The sequence below is a fragment of the Pagrus pagrus genome, assembly GCF_965226575.1.
Source record: "Pagrus pagrus genome assembly, chromosome: 16".
Classification (NCBI taxonomy): Eukaryota; Metazoa; Chordata; class Actinopteri; order Spariformes; family Sparidae; genus Pagrus; species Pagrus pagrus.
In genome coordinates this window covers 16,493,802-16,510,120 of record NC_140200.1, presented here as the reverse complement: position 1 = coordinate 16,510,120, position 16,319 = coordinate 16,493,802, and the positions used below count along the sequence as shown (strand labels likewise).

Sequence of the window (16,319 nt, the reverse complement as noted above, 5' to 3'; positions counted from 1 at the left end):
TATGTTTCAGTTTGACATTCAATATCTAACACAGTCTTTTCCCGCTGTCTTTGTGCTTTTCCAGCTACTGCGGAAGCGTCATATTGGGAATGACATCGTCACGATTGTGTTCCAGGAACCCGGCGCTCTCCCCTTCACCCCCAAAAACATTCGCTCTCACTTCCAGCACGTCTTTGTGATTGTACGTGCTCATAACCCGTGTTCTGAGAACAGCTCCTACAGGTGAGATACACTCACACAAAATGCCGTTCAGCCCAGTTTAACCTACAGTACATGAGGTATTTCCAGGCTTAGGTTACATAAAACAAATATGCTGTCACAGGACATGATGGTAGAGGATGGTGAGCTTTAAAAGCCAGTACAGTACTTTGGTCGACAAGCTTGGCAGGAGAGTGTGCGCGCGTGTGTGTGTGTGTGTACATAACAAAAAATAGAAAAGCCTATCATCAGAACAATTATTGAGCTGAAGCTTTTGAAATCACTAAACAGAATTTAGTGGTTCATGCTGATTTCTGCGAGGTGGTAAAATGGAATTGGAAAGAAAAGTAGACTGCCGGATTGTCAATTTTATGGTATTTTTTATTACCAGCACTGTTACATAAAAAACAATTACCTTTTTTTATATATATATATATATATAAAAAAATAATTTTGACTTTAGTTTTTTCTATGCCTGTGACTTTTTTCCTCATGAATCTCTTTCCAACACTGCTGAAACAATAATGCTCTTATCTGTTACCTCGAAAAATTCTACATCTCTCATTGCCTTTGCAGTTCCATCACTCCATCACAGAGTAGGCAGTGACTGTTGAGAGCCCTCTCTGCGGCTCACGATTTATTACCACATTGTAAGAGATGTGTAATATGTAATACAAAGTGCCAGCCTGGAATAATTTTTAAGAAGTAATGAATATTCTGCCTTTGCTCTGTTTCCTCTTAAAACCTGTTCAGCTGTGAAGGACATTTCATTCTCTGTTTATTCTCACCTCTGTCTTGTTATCTAGCTTTCTGTCATTCTCTCTTATCTTGCTCTCTATGACTCTTCCTCTCTCTTCCACTGATGGCTGTTTTAATTGCTGTTTGAGCACATTGTGTGAGGTCTTAATTGTCCCCCGTGGGGCTACTTCATTACTGAGCAACACACATACGAACAAAAAGCCCAGCAAAAGGGTGAATATAGAGCAAATACTATTCACGTGCCTTTTGTGATTCACTAATTTGAATTAAGTTTCTGAAGTGAACACTAATTTTACACACACAAAATAGGTGAAACATCAGGTTTCAGATGTAAATTAAGATTCACAGACACCACAGGGAATTTGACCATGAGTCATACTGTAAAATCTATTAAGTAAAGGATGCTTTGAAGCTTTGGTGTGTTTACTCTCTCTTCCAGAAGACATTCACATACACACAGGGTAGGGAAATATAGCACACTTCATGGTTCTATTCAGTATGGCTCTGCCCTCTAAAGCAGTGGTTCCTAAACATTTTAAGAACCATGGCACCCCAAAGGACATATTATATTACATTATATACTATAATATTATTTTATGGCATGTTATATCATATTATATTATAGGAGATAGCAAGAAGCTGCAATATATGATTTTTTTTTACCATATGATACAGCCAATATATAGTATATGATATTACTTAATATATCAATGTTAAGATAAATAATTTTGGCCCATTCTTAGTCACTCTAATACTGTTAGTATCTAGTATAATTGCCTTTAATTCCAAGCAACTTTACAAAAACAACCTTTATGGCCACAGTCAAAATGGTTTTCAATTTCTGGGCTAGTACACTTGGCCAAGTCTAAAGTGCTGACTGCTTGCATATGCTTAGTTGATGTATGTGTTGTGAAGGTCTTTTTTCACATAGAGACATCACCACAGTTATGTCACTATTACTAAACCAGACAGACTAACTTTACGTAGTATGAGGTAACTGTGACTGTATGACAGAGCAGACGGTGATGCCCAGTGAACACATTTCTTATGATGTCAAAAATGACTCACTTCCTTGGGTTAAACCTTAAGTCTGATTATTACCGCGTCCAATGAGGTTATGTTTTCACTTGTATCCATTTTGGTGCAGATCCAGATAAAGGGATGAATCCAGGAATTTTTCTCACTTTTTTAACATTTTGTGATAGGGTGTTTTTCCACAATTTCTCAGGAATTAATATATATTGATCTTAATGATAGAAAATAGGCGTATTTAGGTGGCTGGCATCTGTGAGTTATGCCCTGTACTGAGTGCCATTCTAGTTCATTTTCTGTTATGACAGTTTCATGTGATGTGGAGGTGCTTATGAATCTTCTCTGTGCAGTTTTCTATACCTTACAAGTGTTATGACAGTGACAGGAAATAGAAAACACTAATTCCTGTAATCATTAACTACAGGGTCTGTAGGTAGTAGCTTTATAAAATAATATAAATTCACCAACTTGAATTTCCATCGAAATCCAGAATGATGTACAGGAGTGGGAAAAGAGAAAAGAGAGCAAGAAAGTGTAGCTGGTAAATGTTCATTGATAAAATTAGTATTGAAACGGTTTTGAATATCCAGAATTGATATGCATTGAAAAATAGATATTTTTGACAACATTAAAATGTGTTTTTTGCAATAACGATAGTTTTATTTCTTTTGACACAAGCTCCTCATCTGCCATGTTGCAAGCTTTGACTCTTAACTCATCATTTACAATATGTCATGCAACATGAAGTAATTCATCCAATCAGCATATTCATCTAGTTGGCTACATCCCTCTTTTGGTTTGTTTACATACCCCAGATCTGCTAGTGTATGTGAGGTTATGTGACGTTTGGAAACGGAAGTAAGAGGACATTTGCCTGAAAAGTACATTGTGGACAACTTCAAGATCATGATCATGATCTATAATTGTAATATCGCCCACCTTTAATACAGTCTATATTTTCTCACATTCATTCCTCGATCTCTTACCTCTCTTCTGATGGTGAGAGCACAATTTTGCATGTGCCAAGGCTGTTATACAAACCTAAATACTGTAAAACATAAATGGACTAGTTGTCACAAGTAGACAAAAACATGATATATGTACCTCCCCCACACCCACACACAATACACCTCTGAGCCACCCACTTCAATAGGTATTGACATGTTCTTTTTCTTGCCTTGGCTCAGTGGGCAGCAGGTCATGGATACTGGAAGAGCGGAGCTGCCCACACACTGGATATTTATAAGACCACAAATCACTGAAACCACAGGAATGTGCTCTTTCATTTTTACTGACAAACCTCCTGCCACGCGGATCACAAAGCAGTCACAAAGCCCAGCAGTCCCCATTGCATTACATCCTCCTTTCCTTCTCTCTCTGGCTTTCTCACCCTCACCCTCTTCTCGCTCGATCTGTCTTTTTTTCCTCATTCAGTTTTTTTTTTTAATGCTCTTTTGTGTCTTGTTATCTGGCTTTCCTCTTTCCCTCCATCACATCTATCTGTCCTGCATGAGTCAGAGGTCAGGTTGACTGACTCACAGGTGTTTGAGATCAGTACAAGTGCTTTTAGGACTCCAGCGTAATGTATTGAGTGATGTTTGTAGTGATGGAGAAGAATAAGAATAAAAGGTCATGTGGTATTTTAATTATTTGTTCAGCCTGCTTATAACCACTTCAGCTGATCCTCTGCAAACCCCTTTATGATGCATTTGTCATCTATAGAAAAGCAGGCCAACATTGCATAAATATTATGTCACTTACTTTGTGTATTGGCTGTCAGTTTAAACATTGCATGTTCTGATTTTCAAATGACTCCCCTTTTAGCTCTATTTTGGTCTTCACCTATTCCTGAGAAACCTAACTTGTTTATCTGCTTCATGCTCCACTATGTTCACCAGGAAGTCTAACTTGTCTGTCAGTCTTTTGGTTCTGGGCAGTCGGTACAGTGGTTTTTTTTTGCTTCTGCTAAAAATAGCTTCCTCCTTCAGTTGGAAATTATGTTGATGAGAGCACAGAGAGTGAACCAAAACAGTAAATTTGCATGCCAGAAAACCAAAACAATGAGCTGAAACTCCATAGAGATGACAATTAACTGTTAAATCTGTTGAACCCTAAAGATATTGATTGTAGTTGCTTTAACTAGAACATAGAAAGTAGGACTTGCTTTTAAAACAGGTGGGGATAAGCATTTAAATCAACCCTCTGATTTAATTACAAGTCAAATATATTGGATAGGATTTTTAGTTCTCCAGAACTCCTTAATTGGGGGGAGTGAAGTGTGTCAACATATGGGGTGAACAGTTCCTCAAAAAATCCGAAGAGAATCGATTATTTGTACTCGCTTACATACAGCATGTGCTGCATGTTATGCTTGATTTTTAAAAAAGGCTCCTTAGTTGCACAGTAATGTACTATAATGCTTTCAACCTCTTTGGACAAAATCGATTTTGTCCACTTTTTCTAATATGACATAAATGTAGAAGAAACCTAACAGATAAATAGATAAACAAAGGCAATTCATAAAAAAGTGAGTACCTCAAACTGACAGTGTGATGCAATTTTTATTCAGCAGTTGGAATCATTCACTGTGAAGATAGAAATGAGGGAAGTAAGGTTCAAATTGAAAATACGCAGCAGTTAAATAACAACCGACAAATTCCTACCCACAATACCTGTAGGGACGTTCATGTTGTTGCATGTTTGTATGACCCTCCACCTACACATGTGCACACACACACTACCTTCTTCTGTCGTTCTTGTTTTAGTATGTGAGAGTTGAGTACATATGCCATGTGGGAAGTGCAAGCAACATTTTGACATAGTAGTAACTACTGAGGCTACTCCCACCATTCATTTATCAACAGTGTACTCTAGGAGTCTGTGTGTTCACTCTAAGAGGCAATTTCAACCAGAAAAACATATTTCTTCTCTTACCTCTGTCTGCCACAAACAGGGAAAGGTGGGAAATGAGGTGTCAACAATTTGACGGTTATTATAATTGAACACCACACGTCTCCGGTGAGGCCGGGGTGTCACTGAGGTATGTTTAGAAATATGTGGGTGGCATATTGACTTTGGTTGCTTATTAGACAAAGCGATTACTCCTGGTGTCACTGGGTGCCAATGCATGTCAGCAGGGAGGCATGTGGGACGAGGGCTCCCACTTCCTGTGCTACTCTTGTCAGCTAGTAATTATCACCTGAGAGAGGATCTGTGATTGAGCTCTTTTGGTCAAAAAGTTGAGATTAGGACATGAGATTCATTGTTTTTTTGGGTTGTTTCAGGGCACTGTTACCCTTTTTTTTGTCGACCGCTACAGACGGAGACATTCCACAGACCAGGTTGTAAGTCTGTTTGTCTCACATGACAGAAAAAAAATGCTGTGTTTTTCCAGTCGGCAATCATTTCCCTGTCTTTTTTGGAGACTCCCACACAGTCCTACTTTCTCAGCCACATTTTCCTTTTCCCTCACTCTGGGTTTTCTGGGGCTTTGGGCAGGAGATTTGGAATAGCAGTCTCCCCTCATCCTCCTCCTCAACTCTGCTTCCTCTCCTTCCTCCCCATGGCTGCTCAGCTGAGTTCCTGACATACCAGACGGGGCAAACAGCCTCAGATGGCCATTCCAGGGACTTAATGAAAGGAAAAGGGGGATGAGGAGTAGGGAGGCAGGGAGCAGAGAAAACAGGGAGGTATAGGACATGTAAATAAGGTACATGCTACAGTAATGGGAACAGGCAAATACTCGTAGCCTTTACACGATGGCACATTTGTTATGAACAGCAGTCAGATTTTCAAGGACAGTTATTTTGGAAGTCAAGAATAGTGTCTTTAATGTTCTCATAATCAGTAAGTGAACAGCATGAGGCTTTATATCAAACATTAACTTCTGGCAGTACTTTGTAATAATAAATGCGTCAAGCTTGAATGTGTTGTGACATTTTAAGTAGATTTACTGTGTAATAAAACACAGAATGTAAGCCATATGATCTATGATGTCGGAACCAAATACCCGACCTAAATTGGTCAGATTCTTGGTCAATACTCAACCAACTGATTTGTTAAAATGGAAACAGACAACATTCCCCCCACTAGCATTTCCAAGTGGTATTATTATTGGCACCACTGTAGCAAAGATAACTAGATCACTGTCAATTTTCCTCATTGTAACAACTTCCAACGAAACACAAGTTTATTTATTCAGTTTGTCCCTAAAGGAGATGTGAAAGCCGATAAAATGTTGCCAAGCTGAGGTTTATTGGGAACCAATTGAAACAACAATGATGTCATTATTCTAAAGCCATTACATTGTGCAACATTTACCGCATAATTACCTGTTAAAGCAAAAAACATCTCTATTGCCACTTTAAACATCAATTCTTCTCTTCACTCATTTCCTTGGTGTGCTCCTCTCCCTGTAGTGTGGCAGTCACCCGTTCCAAAGACGTGCCCTCCTTCGGCCCCCTCATCCCAGAGGGCGTGACCTTTCCCAAGTCTTCTGTGTTCCGGGACTTCCTGCTGGCCAAGGTCATCAATGCGGAGAATGCAGCCCACAAGTCGCACAAGTTCCGCGCCATGGCCACCCGAACACGCCAGGAGTATCTGCGCGACCTGGCTGAGCGCCACACCACCAGCACACCCATCGACCCCTCAGGAAAGTTCCCTTTCATCTCGCTGGCTCACAAGAAAAAAGAGAAGAGTAGGCCGTACGGCGGGGCGGAGCTGCGCAGCCTGGGGGCAACGACCTGGCCGGTCCACGTTGAGGATCACGGGACCGGAGGGGAACTGGAAGCCCTTCTGGCCATCTCCAATGACTTTCTCATCCTGTTGGACCAGGAGGGCAAGGCTGTGGTGTTCAACTGTGCCACTAAGGACGTGATTGGCTGGACACTGAGCAGCCCTGCGTCTTTGCGGATTTTCTACGAACGTGGAGACAGTGTGTCTCTGAGGAGTATCAGTAATAACACTGAGGATTTCAAGGAGGTTGTTAAACGTTTAGAGGTGAGAGGACACACAGTAATACATTACATATGTGTTAGATGCGTTCAACATGCTCACACAATTAAATTATAAAACCGCTTCTTGCTGAATTATGTTTAATAAGTAGATATTTTCTGTATTCTCACATTTGTATCAGTCATTGACAATTGTGGGTCTCCCTGCCCTCTGCTGTCATAGCTGAGGTCATGGCAACCACACATTAAGAATCAAATTAGGCCAGTTGGTGCCAAGTTTATTTCCCACGAGAGCTGACATAATGTGGTTTGTCAGTGTCAGCATAATGATGTTTTGGTCCCTGTAACCAAATGAGTGTCACAACTCTGTTGTTGTAAGGAGTCTCTGAATACCACCAAAGGATGGCAGAAGTGACAAACCAAATTGATGCTGTCGTCTGCCATTGATCATTTACCTGGCCCACTCACCGTCTCACCAATTATTTATTGTTGGCTGGCAGTCTGCAAGAATGACAACATTTTTTTGTTTACATGCCAAAGCTGTTTTCTTATTACTGGTCTCAGCTTATTGGGGGAGTTTCAGAAACACCTCTGGACAACATACTCCTAATGGCTCCTACACCTACACAGACAGTGAAGTGGTGCTAGCTCTTCCTTAGCTGTTTCCATGGAAACTGGTTGGAAAAAAAGGTGTTTTCTTATGTAATCATCAGTGCTTTAGAATACATTCATTTCCCTAGCCTGTCCCTACGTTCAAACTGTGTGTGTGTGCATGTGTGTGTTTGATGGTTTTTATAATGTATTTATGTAACCTGGATTGAGTCCACCATCTTTGATTTGCACACATGCATACTAACATATCGGAACACACACACACACACACACACACACACACACAGACTCACACTGTTATTTGGCTCAGGACTCAGAAATGTATCACTTTCATGTTGCATTTCATGCATCTGGCGTTAATCTTCAATCATTTGGACTACCTCGATGCCAGAGAGAAGAAGGGAAGTGGCCTTGGGCCACCCGCTTTTGGAACTCGTCTCCCCCTCTCTCTTTCTTCTCTCTCTGCTCTTTTTTTTCTCCTCTTGTTTGCTCCTTATCATTGCCTTTTTTCTTGTACTCTCTTCTCCCACGCACACATTCAAAAACATCAGAGAGCATCATAACAATTCCTATCAGGTGCTAGTCTGCAGCATGATTTATTCACGCTTCCCTGTGAGTTTGACTTCTATAGAGCTTTTACTAACATCCTGTTCAGACGGAGAAATGCAAGGTGCCCTGAAGCCGCCAGGCACTTCACGAGAGGGAGATAGAAGGATGACTTGTGACCGACCACAATGAAAAAGTCATCTACAATGAGGATTGGTTTTACCATATCCTTTGTCAACTCATTGGTTGCCCTTTGCAGTTTGACAGGTGATCCGGGCGGTTTCTCCTTTAACATTTAACTATTTTCACATAAGTCCCTGAGAAAAAGGGGCGCAGATGGTTTGCAGCGCAGCCCACCCGGCCTGAATGCCAAGAGTCGCATCCTTCCATGAAAAAACATGAAAAAGTTCAAAAGTGTTTCTCCTAAGCAAAGCATCTCTGTGTGAACACAGCCTAAAGTGTCACAGCAAGAGACACCTGCTTTCATTTCTGTCATCTGTTGAGTGTGTGCATGTGTGTGTGTGAATGCATGAGCGCGCACATCTAGTGAGGTTTGTACCACTTATGCTGGAGCACTAATTCATCTTTATTTATGGACATAAATCTCACAGGGATTACTCAAGTTGTCTTAAAAAATCTCCTCTTCAACTTAAAGGGGGAAGAATGTGTACACATGCACTGACATGTTTACACACATTTGCAGACCTACACATTTACAACCTTAGATAATCCCCTTACTTGTCCTCCTATTCTATTTGAAGATTTGTCTGAGGGTGTGAAGATAAGTTTGCCTGTCTTTTCATTTTAACTGTCTCTTTTTCTGTGCATTTTTTTCTTATCACCTCTTTACCTGTTTGGTTCTCATCATCTCTCCCCTGATCATTCCTGTCACTGCATCTCTCATCTGTACTTTTGTGCATCTCTCTGCCCTCCCCATGTCCAGTTCCTGACTAAGGGCTGCGAGACATCAGAGATGACGCTTCGTCGAAACGGCCTGGGGCAGCTGGGCTTCCACGTCAACTATGAAGGCATCGTGGCTGAGGTATCTGTCAGCTCATAACTCAAATGTTTTTCTGAAAGTGTACTCTTAAACAGTGTAGTTCATTGAGATACAATGTGTGTTTACATTGCAGATATGAGCATGCCTTACTAGTTGTAGTCTACCTGTTAACAGGATGATATACCCTTTGCTTTTTTGTTATGCCTCTGCGCTGGCGAAAGCCATGGCTGGATGCATTATATTTCGGGGTTGTCCATCTGTCAGTTCGTCCCATTCTTGTGAACTCCATGTCTCAGAAACGCCTTGAGGGAATTTCTTCAAATTTGGCACAAATGTCCACTTGGACTTGAGGTTGAACCGATTTTTAGAATTCAATGGTCAAAGGCCATCACTCAAAAATTCATACGAACATTTTACACAAATGTCTAATAGGATAAAACAATGAAGTAATGACAACTTCACTGTGACATCATGTTGTTCTGCAAAAAATGTTCTGGCCATTATTAAACGATGAACTCAAGAACAGCAACTTGACTGGTGTGGGGAGGCATAAAACCGCGTGGTAACTTCTTGATGGAGTTGTTCCTAGTTGCAGCTTTAAAGTTTTTATTGGTAACGATGGGAGACTTTGGAGATCATTTGTCAGACAGTATAGGAGAGGAAATTTGTCTCTGTCTCTTTCATAATCGGTCATCAGTACAACAGAATTTTATAAACCTTACATATCAAACAAAATGGGGCTGAAAAATACCTATATTTTAAATGAAAATGATTCTTAAAATAATAATGGGCATTCTAATAATTTAGTTTACACTGAGATGTAAACCTCAGAAATCTTTGTTTCCTCTGTCTGGATTACAAATGATTAGCATCTACTATACAAGTAGCCATACTGTTAATACATTTTCATGTTACCCAAAATCACACAAAAGGAAAGCAAAGAAGAATTTTTTTTTTTAAATGAAGAAAACTACATTACTTTCTGTCTAGGATTAACTGTTTCATCTCTCCACTGCAGCTGCAATTCAATAAAACTTTTTTATTGAATAGGTGGAGCCGTATGGTTATGCCTGGCAGGCAGGACTGAGACAAGGAAGCCGATTGGTAGAAATCTGCAAAGTTGCTGTGGCAACACTGACCCATGAGCAGATGATTGACCTCCTACGGACCTCAGTGACAGTGCGTGTTGTCATCATCCCACCACATGATGACGCCACTCCACGCAGGTATGTGGAGATGGGATGTTGTTTGTTTGCCTTAAATTCTTTATGCCAACCACTTGTTTGTTTATATATTAGTTTGTTTATCTGGAGAGACGGCACACACAGTTGTTGTTCTGTGGTGCTTCAGGAGTCAAGTTATTAAATTTCTGATGAAGTTTCAATCACTTGAGTCTTTCTATATAACTCATAAGCGCCAGTATCAGGCCAAACAATGGTTAAAAAAAAGAAGAAGCAGTTTTAACGATAAGAAAATGTTGATGACTCATCCTGCAATAATTTCATGATGCTGCCACAGATGTATTTGAAGGATGCCACCAGGGGGGGACCAGACGTCACAAATTACTGTAAAAAGACACAACTTTAAAACTTGTTTACTAAAGAACTTTATAGCTTGTACAAAAACACTTTATCCACCGAATTAGGTGAAACTGGATCTTCTTTTTTTGTCTGGTTTTCCCTCGGCTGCCCTCTGGCTTTTCTGCGTCAACTCTGGATAGATAGCTTTACTTGCTAAATACTGCTAACTGGCAACTACTCAATGAACACCTCCAGCGATGGAGGCCAGTTACAGTACTGAGGTGATTTAGAGATGGACAGATCCCTGGAGCTTTGTTAAGAAATTAATCTGTAGCTAACTGCTGCTTATCAATATCAGCAACAAGTCCCTCCCTAGCTGCCTGTTCTTACAGGAAACATGAACTATGCTGAGGCAAATACACTCCACTCACTGATTCATGGGAACCAGATAAAATACTAGTGCATGTGATACTTAAGATTTGAGATTTGTCACTTTTTATTTCCAACCTTGTTAATCCTTGCAAAGAAAAGAAAATAAGTTATGTGAAGCTTCGCTGACGCAGACATAGACAACACTTGATTCTCAAACCAAACATCCTTCCTCCCGTCTGTAGGGGCTGTTCAGAGCTCTATCGGATGCCCGTGTCAGATTACAAGGGCAGCAGCAGCGATAGTGGCTCCTTCGAGTACAAGTTCCCCTTCCGTAGTAACAACAACAAGTGGCAGAGGACGTCCAGCAGCCCTCAGCAATCACTGACCGCCTCACCACAGCCCCACACACCCAACCGGGCCATCAGCCTGGGTAGCTCAGTGGGGAAGACCCTGTCAGCTGAGAGGCTAGAGAGGGGCGCAGTCATCCCACGCAGTGTCAGCAGTGATGGCCGACCCCTGGACCCCAAAAGGTTGGAGCTCTTTGGATTTATAAATATGGATTTTTTGAATGTAATATTCATGTTAGAGGGCGAATACATGAGGAGTATGGTAGTATTTGTTTGAGTTATTTTTGATGTTGAGATGAAACAAAAAAATCGTTGCAAATTCTGCAAGCTAGTGTGTCAACAAAGCACCCAAAGGGCAGCTGTCGAGTGTGTAGCTGATTTTTAAGCAGAAGCTTTTAAGTATTCATGTATTTTTGTCATCCAGCAACGTGGCAATCAATGGAATTTCCTCTGAAGGAACAACCTAGAACATTTTGTTCTTACAATGTCTTGCTGTGTTTATTTCATCTTCCTTTAGTTCCCTCAATTTCCACACAACCGTAAATTCTTACAGTTCCTGTGTGTGCATATGTGATTGTTCATTTACCAGGATGTCTCCAGGCAGTGAGAGCTATAGCCTGGCCTCCTCCCTGGCGTTGGGACGTTCCCCTCACAATCGCAGCTCTCCCAGCAACCTGTCTTGTTCCAGTGACGCCTCCGGAAGCTCTGCTCACTGGAGACAGAAGTCCATGCCTGAACAGTAAGGAAGAGGGGGGAAAGGGGTTGTGTATAGATGACAGGGTATTTTTAATGCAAATTATGATGCATCAAATCAGAGAAGCGTAGCAAGAGCAGCAAATCTCTCCCAATTTTCATGTTTTTTATGCAATTGTTATTGATAGAACATGTTGTCTATTAACTGTTAACTGTCTCAGTTTTATCTTTAGAAAACAATTAGAGACAATAACTCCACTTATCTTGGAACACATTTTACATTTAGGAAGCTTTAATTTTATCCTAAAATAGCAAAAGTTGGCTTAAGATTGGATTCATTTGACAGTTGTAACAGTGTCTGACGTTGGTGTAGGAGAATGAAATGATAGCATTTGAGTGTCTTTATGTATGATAATGCTCTTGACAGAAGGTCTTTATTTTTTAATTTTTTTTACTTCCACCCACTACCGCCTGTGGGAAAATGTATTGTGTTTCAAAATCTGTCATTCCGTCTATTCTAGCTCTGCATTTTTAGTCAGTGGAGAAACACATTTAGCTGATTAAGGGTAAAAAAAAAAAGAAAGGAAAAAAAGCTGAATATAAAAAGACAAAGTGTTCTGATTTCATGCTTGTGTGCTCGTTCACCAGGTTTGTAAGCAATCGCCACTCGCCAATGTCTGCTGAGAGACGAGAGGTGGTCGGAGAGGGCAGCTCCAGTGGGAAGTCCACTCCTAATTGGTCGAGAATGGAGGAAGGGGGAAGTGGTGAACGAGGGTCAACAGGTGAATATGACTGTGTTCGAAATCAAATATTAATGTACTGCCTACTACATATACTGCTCGCTCCTGTTAAATGAAGTAGAGGCTATCATATATATCATCTATATTACTGGACTCATTACATAACATTAGCTACTGTTGCTCTCTGTTAGCATAGGGGAGAGAGACACTGAGACAAGGCAATCCACAGGCTTGTATAGGCAACCGAGGGAGACGGGGAAGGTTTCATTTTTCACATTACAATCCTCTCATATATAGCCAATAAAAAAGTGATTTACACGTGTAAATTGCTGCAAATTGTTACACAGAGCCCCTTTAAGATTAAAGATGGATTGTCGTTATACTCTAACGAGATGCAGAAGAGGAGGCTGCTGAGACGGCAACTGCAAATGAGAAGATCCAAGAGGAGGTTTTGTTTCTGGCTATGAACTTTATCTTCTAGTTTACCAGTTTACCTAAAGAAGCGCTTAACTATAATAATGGAAAATAAACAGAATAAATACAATACAGTAGACAGAAATGTTGATGAAGTCATCTGCTGCATTTGTTGAAGTGAGTGTGGGATAAGAGAGGTATTTATGCTGACCAGAGGGACAGTTAGCCAGTCGGCTGGCCAGCTACCCCCGCTTGCACTTGCGAAGCTACTCAACTCTGAAAACAAACAAGCACATTTTAGATTCACCATCAATTTTCGTAAAACTGCCCATATTTGAAATCTACACAGTTGATTTCTCACCTAAGATATTCAGATATATATATGCAGTGTGGTGCTTGAACTGTCTGCCTCACAATCTGCCATCAGACAGTCTGAGAAGATGCATTGCATATTGGGGCAGCTGAGTATGTGCACTAAGCTCATGGCGCATCCTTAGAAATTCTTGCTAATGTAGAATTCATCCAAGCCTTTCTGGCATACGCAAAATCCACTATGCAGTTGAAACACAGCCTATATCTTGTGAAGAAATAATTGATTTAATACAGTGAAGGTGCAGCGGCTTAATAGTCATAGTAGATTCTAATGTTTCCTGCAATGTAAATGTACTGTATGTTTTCATATGGGAGGAATGTGAGGGCACTTGACTGTTGAATAGCGTGGGAGGAAGCGGCAGCACAGGAAAATAATCATCCATATTTATCCGTTCTGCTAAATGCTTTGAAATGGCAGGTATGTGTGTGTATTGTATAGACTTCCTCATCTGTTCATGACAGGTTTTTGGCACTGCTCCTTCCAGAGCTGAGATACGAACTCTGACAGCATCCACACTGTCTATAAACAGCATTCCCTTGCCCTCCTCTTCCTCCTTCTCTTCTGCAGGCTGTGAATTATTTTGCCTTAACAGAGAATGTCTTAATGTCTCTGCAAATATTTCACTTTTTCATGTCACGTTTCACGGTTTAATAAAGGAGAAAAAGAAAGGGGAGAAATTCCTTTCTTTCCTCTTGACATAGTTGGCCAACCTTCTCTTTGTGTGCCTTTTCTTCCTTCCTTCCCTCCCTTCCTACAGTCAGTTCCTCATTCTCTGCGGCCGCTTATGTTTGCCTCTCATTCATCTTTTGATCCTCTTGTACACTGGCTTTCATTTAATTACGATAATTCTCCCATGCACTGTTTTTAGGAGTTTTCTTCTTGTTTACCACTTGGCCTCTGAGAGCCGCAAAGACCACATGCTCCTCTACTGCTCCTCTACTGCTCCTCTGATTCCCAGCAGGATGTTGCTCTGGTAGACTGTTGACCAGCCTACATTTCAGCCGTGCCCTCAACCTGTTCTGCTTGCCACAATCACAGAGAAAGGACCTAGTCTCTCATTTTGTGGTTGTTTATAGCACTTATGTCTTTATTGGTCAGGGTGGAACAATGCAGGCCGGGCCAAGTGTCCAGCCCTTCACAGGCTACTTTGCTGTCTCTGTGGTTTAGGGTTCTGTCCTTTTCCTCTTCCTCCCAATTTTACCCCCTTGACCCGTTCAGCAATGATGATGTGGCTGTGCTCTGTCCAGAAATAACACGAGTCATGCAGAGGGCAGGATACTCGCTCTTGCTCTTAGTTTGTGTCACACACTGAAACATCAAATTACCATAGCCCTTAATGTAGCCTATATAGGGTGTTGCATTCCTGTAATTATTGCATCAGGTTTTCCTGTTGCTTCTACCATTTTGAACTGCATATGCTCCATTTTCTTTTGTAATCTTGTGGCAGGTTTATGATGAATTCATGCATTGGGTGGTGAGATGCAGATAATTTCTGTTTGTCCTGACTTTTCTTCCCATGCACAATCTTCCATAGAGCAATACACAAGACTCCTTTTTTGTATTTCTTGTAGTTATTGTTTTTGAAGGACCCCAGGTAGTCTAGCGACTACTCTGTGGAAGCTAATGTGATCTTGTTAAAGAATAAAGCATGCACAGCAATATCAACTACCCTAACAGTGTTTCTAGTCCAGTAAAGCCCACAGGAGGGCACACATTAAACCAAGGTGATTGGAAATCGTGCTTTTGGTTTATCACATTTCAAAGCAAGACATCTAGTTGACCAATCACATCTCTAAAAACTCTTGAGAAACAAAACAATATATCACACACATGCACAGGCACTCACAGAAGCAGGCATGCACACGTGCAGCCATCTCTAATTAGTGCACAGAGCCCTATGGGCTGCAGCGTAATGAATATTCTAAGTGAGATATAGAGGAGTTCACTACATTACCAGATTCACCCCAGCAGATGTTATGATACTTCCCTTAACTCTCCCTCTCATGGTGCTGTGGTCATTAGCTGCCCGCTCTGTGTATCTTGTTGCATAACATCTAGACAATTATACAACAGTCCCATTTATACCCCGAGTTTCGCTTCAGGCCACATACACACATTCCCTCACGTGGCACAGCTTGTCCAGAACAAACAAAGCCAGCAGGGACTGTCTGGGGACACATTTCTGTTTGATGTGCGTTGCTTTTGATGACAAATGATCTGTGTTTCTGTTCATGGACACGGCAGATGCAGAATGAAAACAATGTCAGCGCTATGGGCCTCCTGGAAGCATGAGTGCTGTAGTAGCAAAATACACACAAGTGAGCAGAGAGGAGAACAAGTTCTCTGTTGAATCATCAGCAAATCATTTGTTTGTCCCGCAGGGTCTGTGCATGTGTTTGTCACTAACCCGAGCTGTGCTCATTGGAATGTGTCTTGCAGAGGCCCCAGCCTCCAAGTCTGGTCCCGGCTACTCAGGAGCTCCCCGCATCCAGAGGCAGGAGCAGGTCATCCACATCTCACCGAAGAAGGGCAGCCAGGTCAGACTGTACATCTTTCTTACACTGTTTACTTACACCATCAGAACTCTGACAGTACAATTTAAATGCTCTGTAACCTTTCTTTTTTACACATTTTTAGGCCCAGATTTGTTTGTTCGCTTTTTCTGAACCTCTGTTAGTATGCGGTTTAAAGTGCATTCTGTAATGTTCATTCACTGATGTTTTCATCGCAAGATGACTGATTATTTGCTGAAACACTGACG

The 16,319-nt window shown here is 41.2% G+C and overlaps 1 protein-coding gene across 4 annotated transcripts in view; it reads left to right on the top strand.

The window, feature by feature from the left end:
- sipa1l1 (signal-induced proliferation-associated 1 like 1) overlaps positions 1 to 16,319 on the top strand; it is an 83,733-nt gene that overhangs the window by 54,058 nt on the left and 13,356 nt on the right. For all 4 annotated transcript variants that reach the window (XM_084378155.1, XM_084378154.1, XM_084378156.1 and 1 more), the window contains 8 exons: positions 65 to 222; positions 6,408 to 6,987; positions 9,043 to 9,141; positions 10,150 to 10,325; positions 11,234 to 11,521; positions 11,928 to 12,077; positions 12,680 to 12,813; positions 15,998 to 16,095. In XM_084378155.1, the coding sequence (XP_084234281.1) occupies positions 65 to 222; positions 6,408 to 6,987; positions 9,043 to 9,141; positions 10,150 to 10,325; positions 11,234 to 11,521; positions 11,928 to 12,077; positions 12,680 to 12,813; positions 15,998 to 16,095 (1,683 nt within the window). The remainder of the gene's footprint in view (positions 1 to 64; positions 223 to 6,407; positions 6,988 to 9,042; positions 9,142 to 10,149; positions 10,326 to 11,233; positions 11,522 to 11,927; positions 12,078 to 12,679; positions 12,814 to 15,997; positions 16,096 to 16,319) is intronic.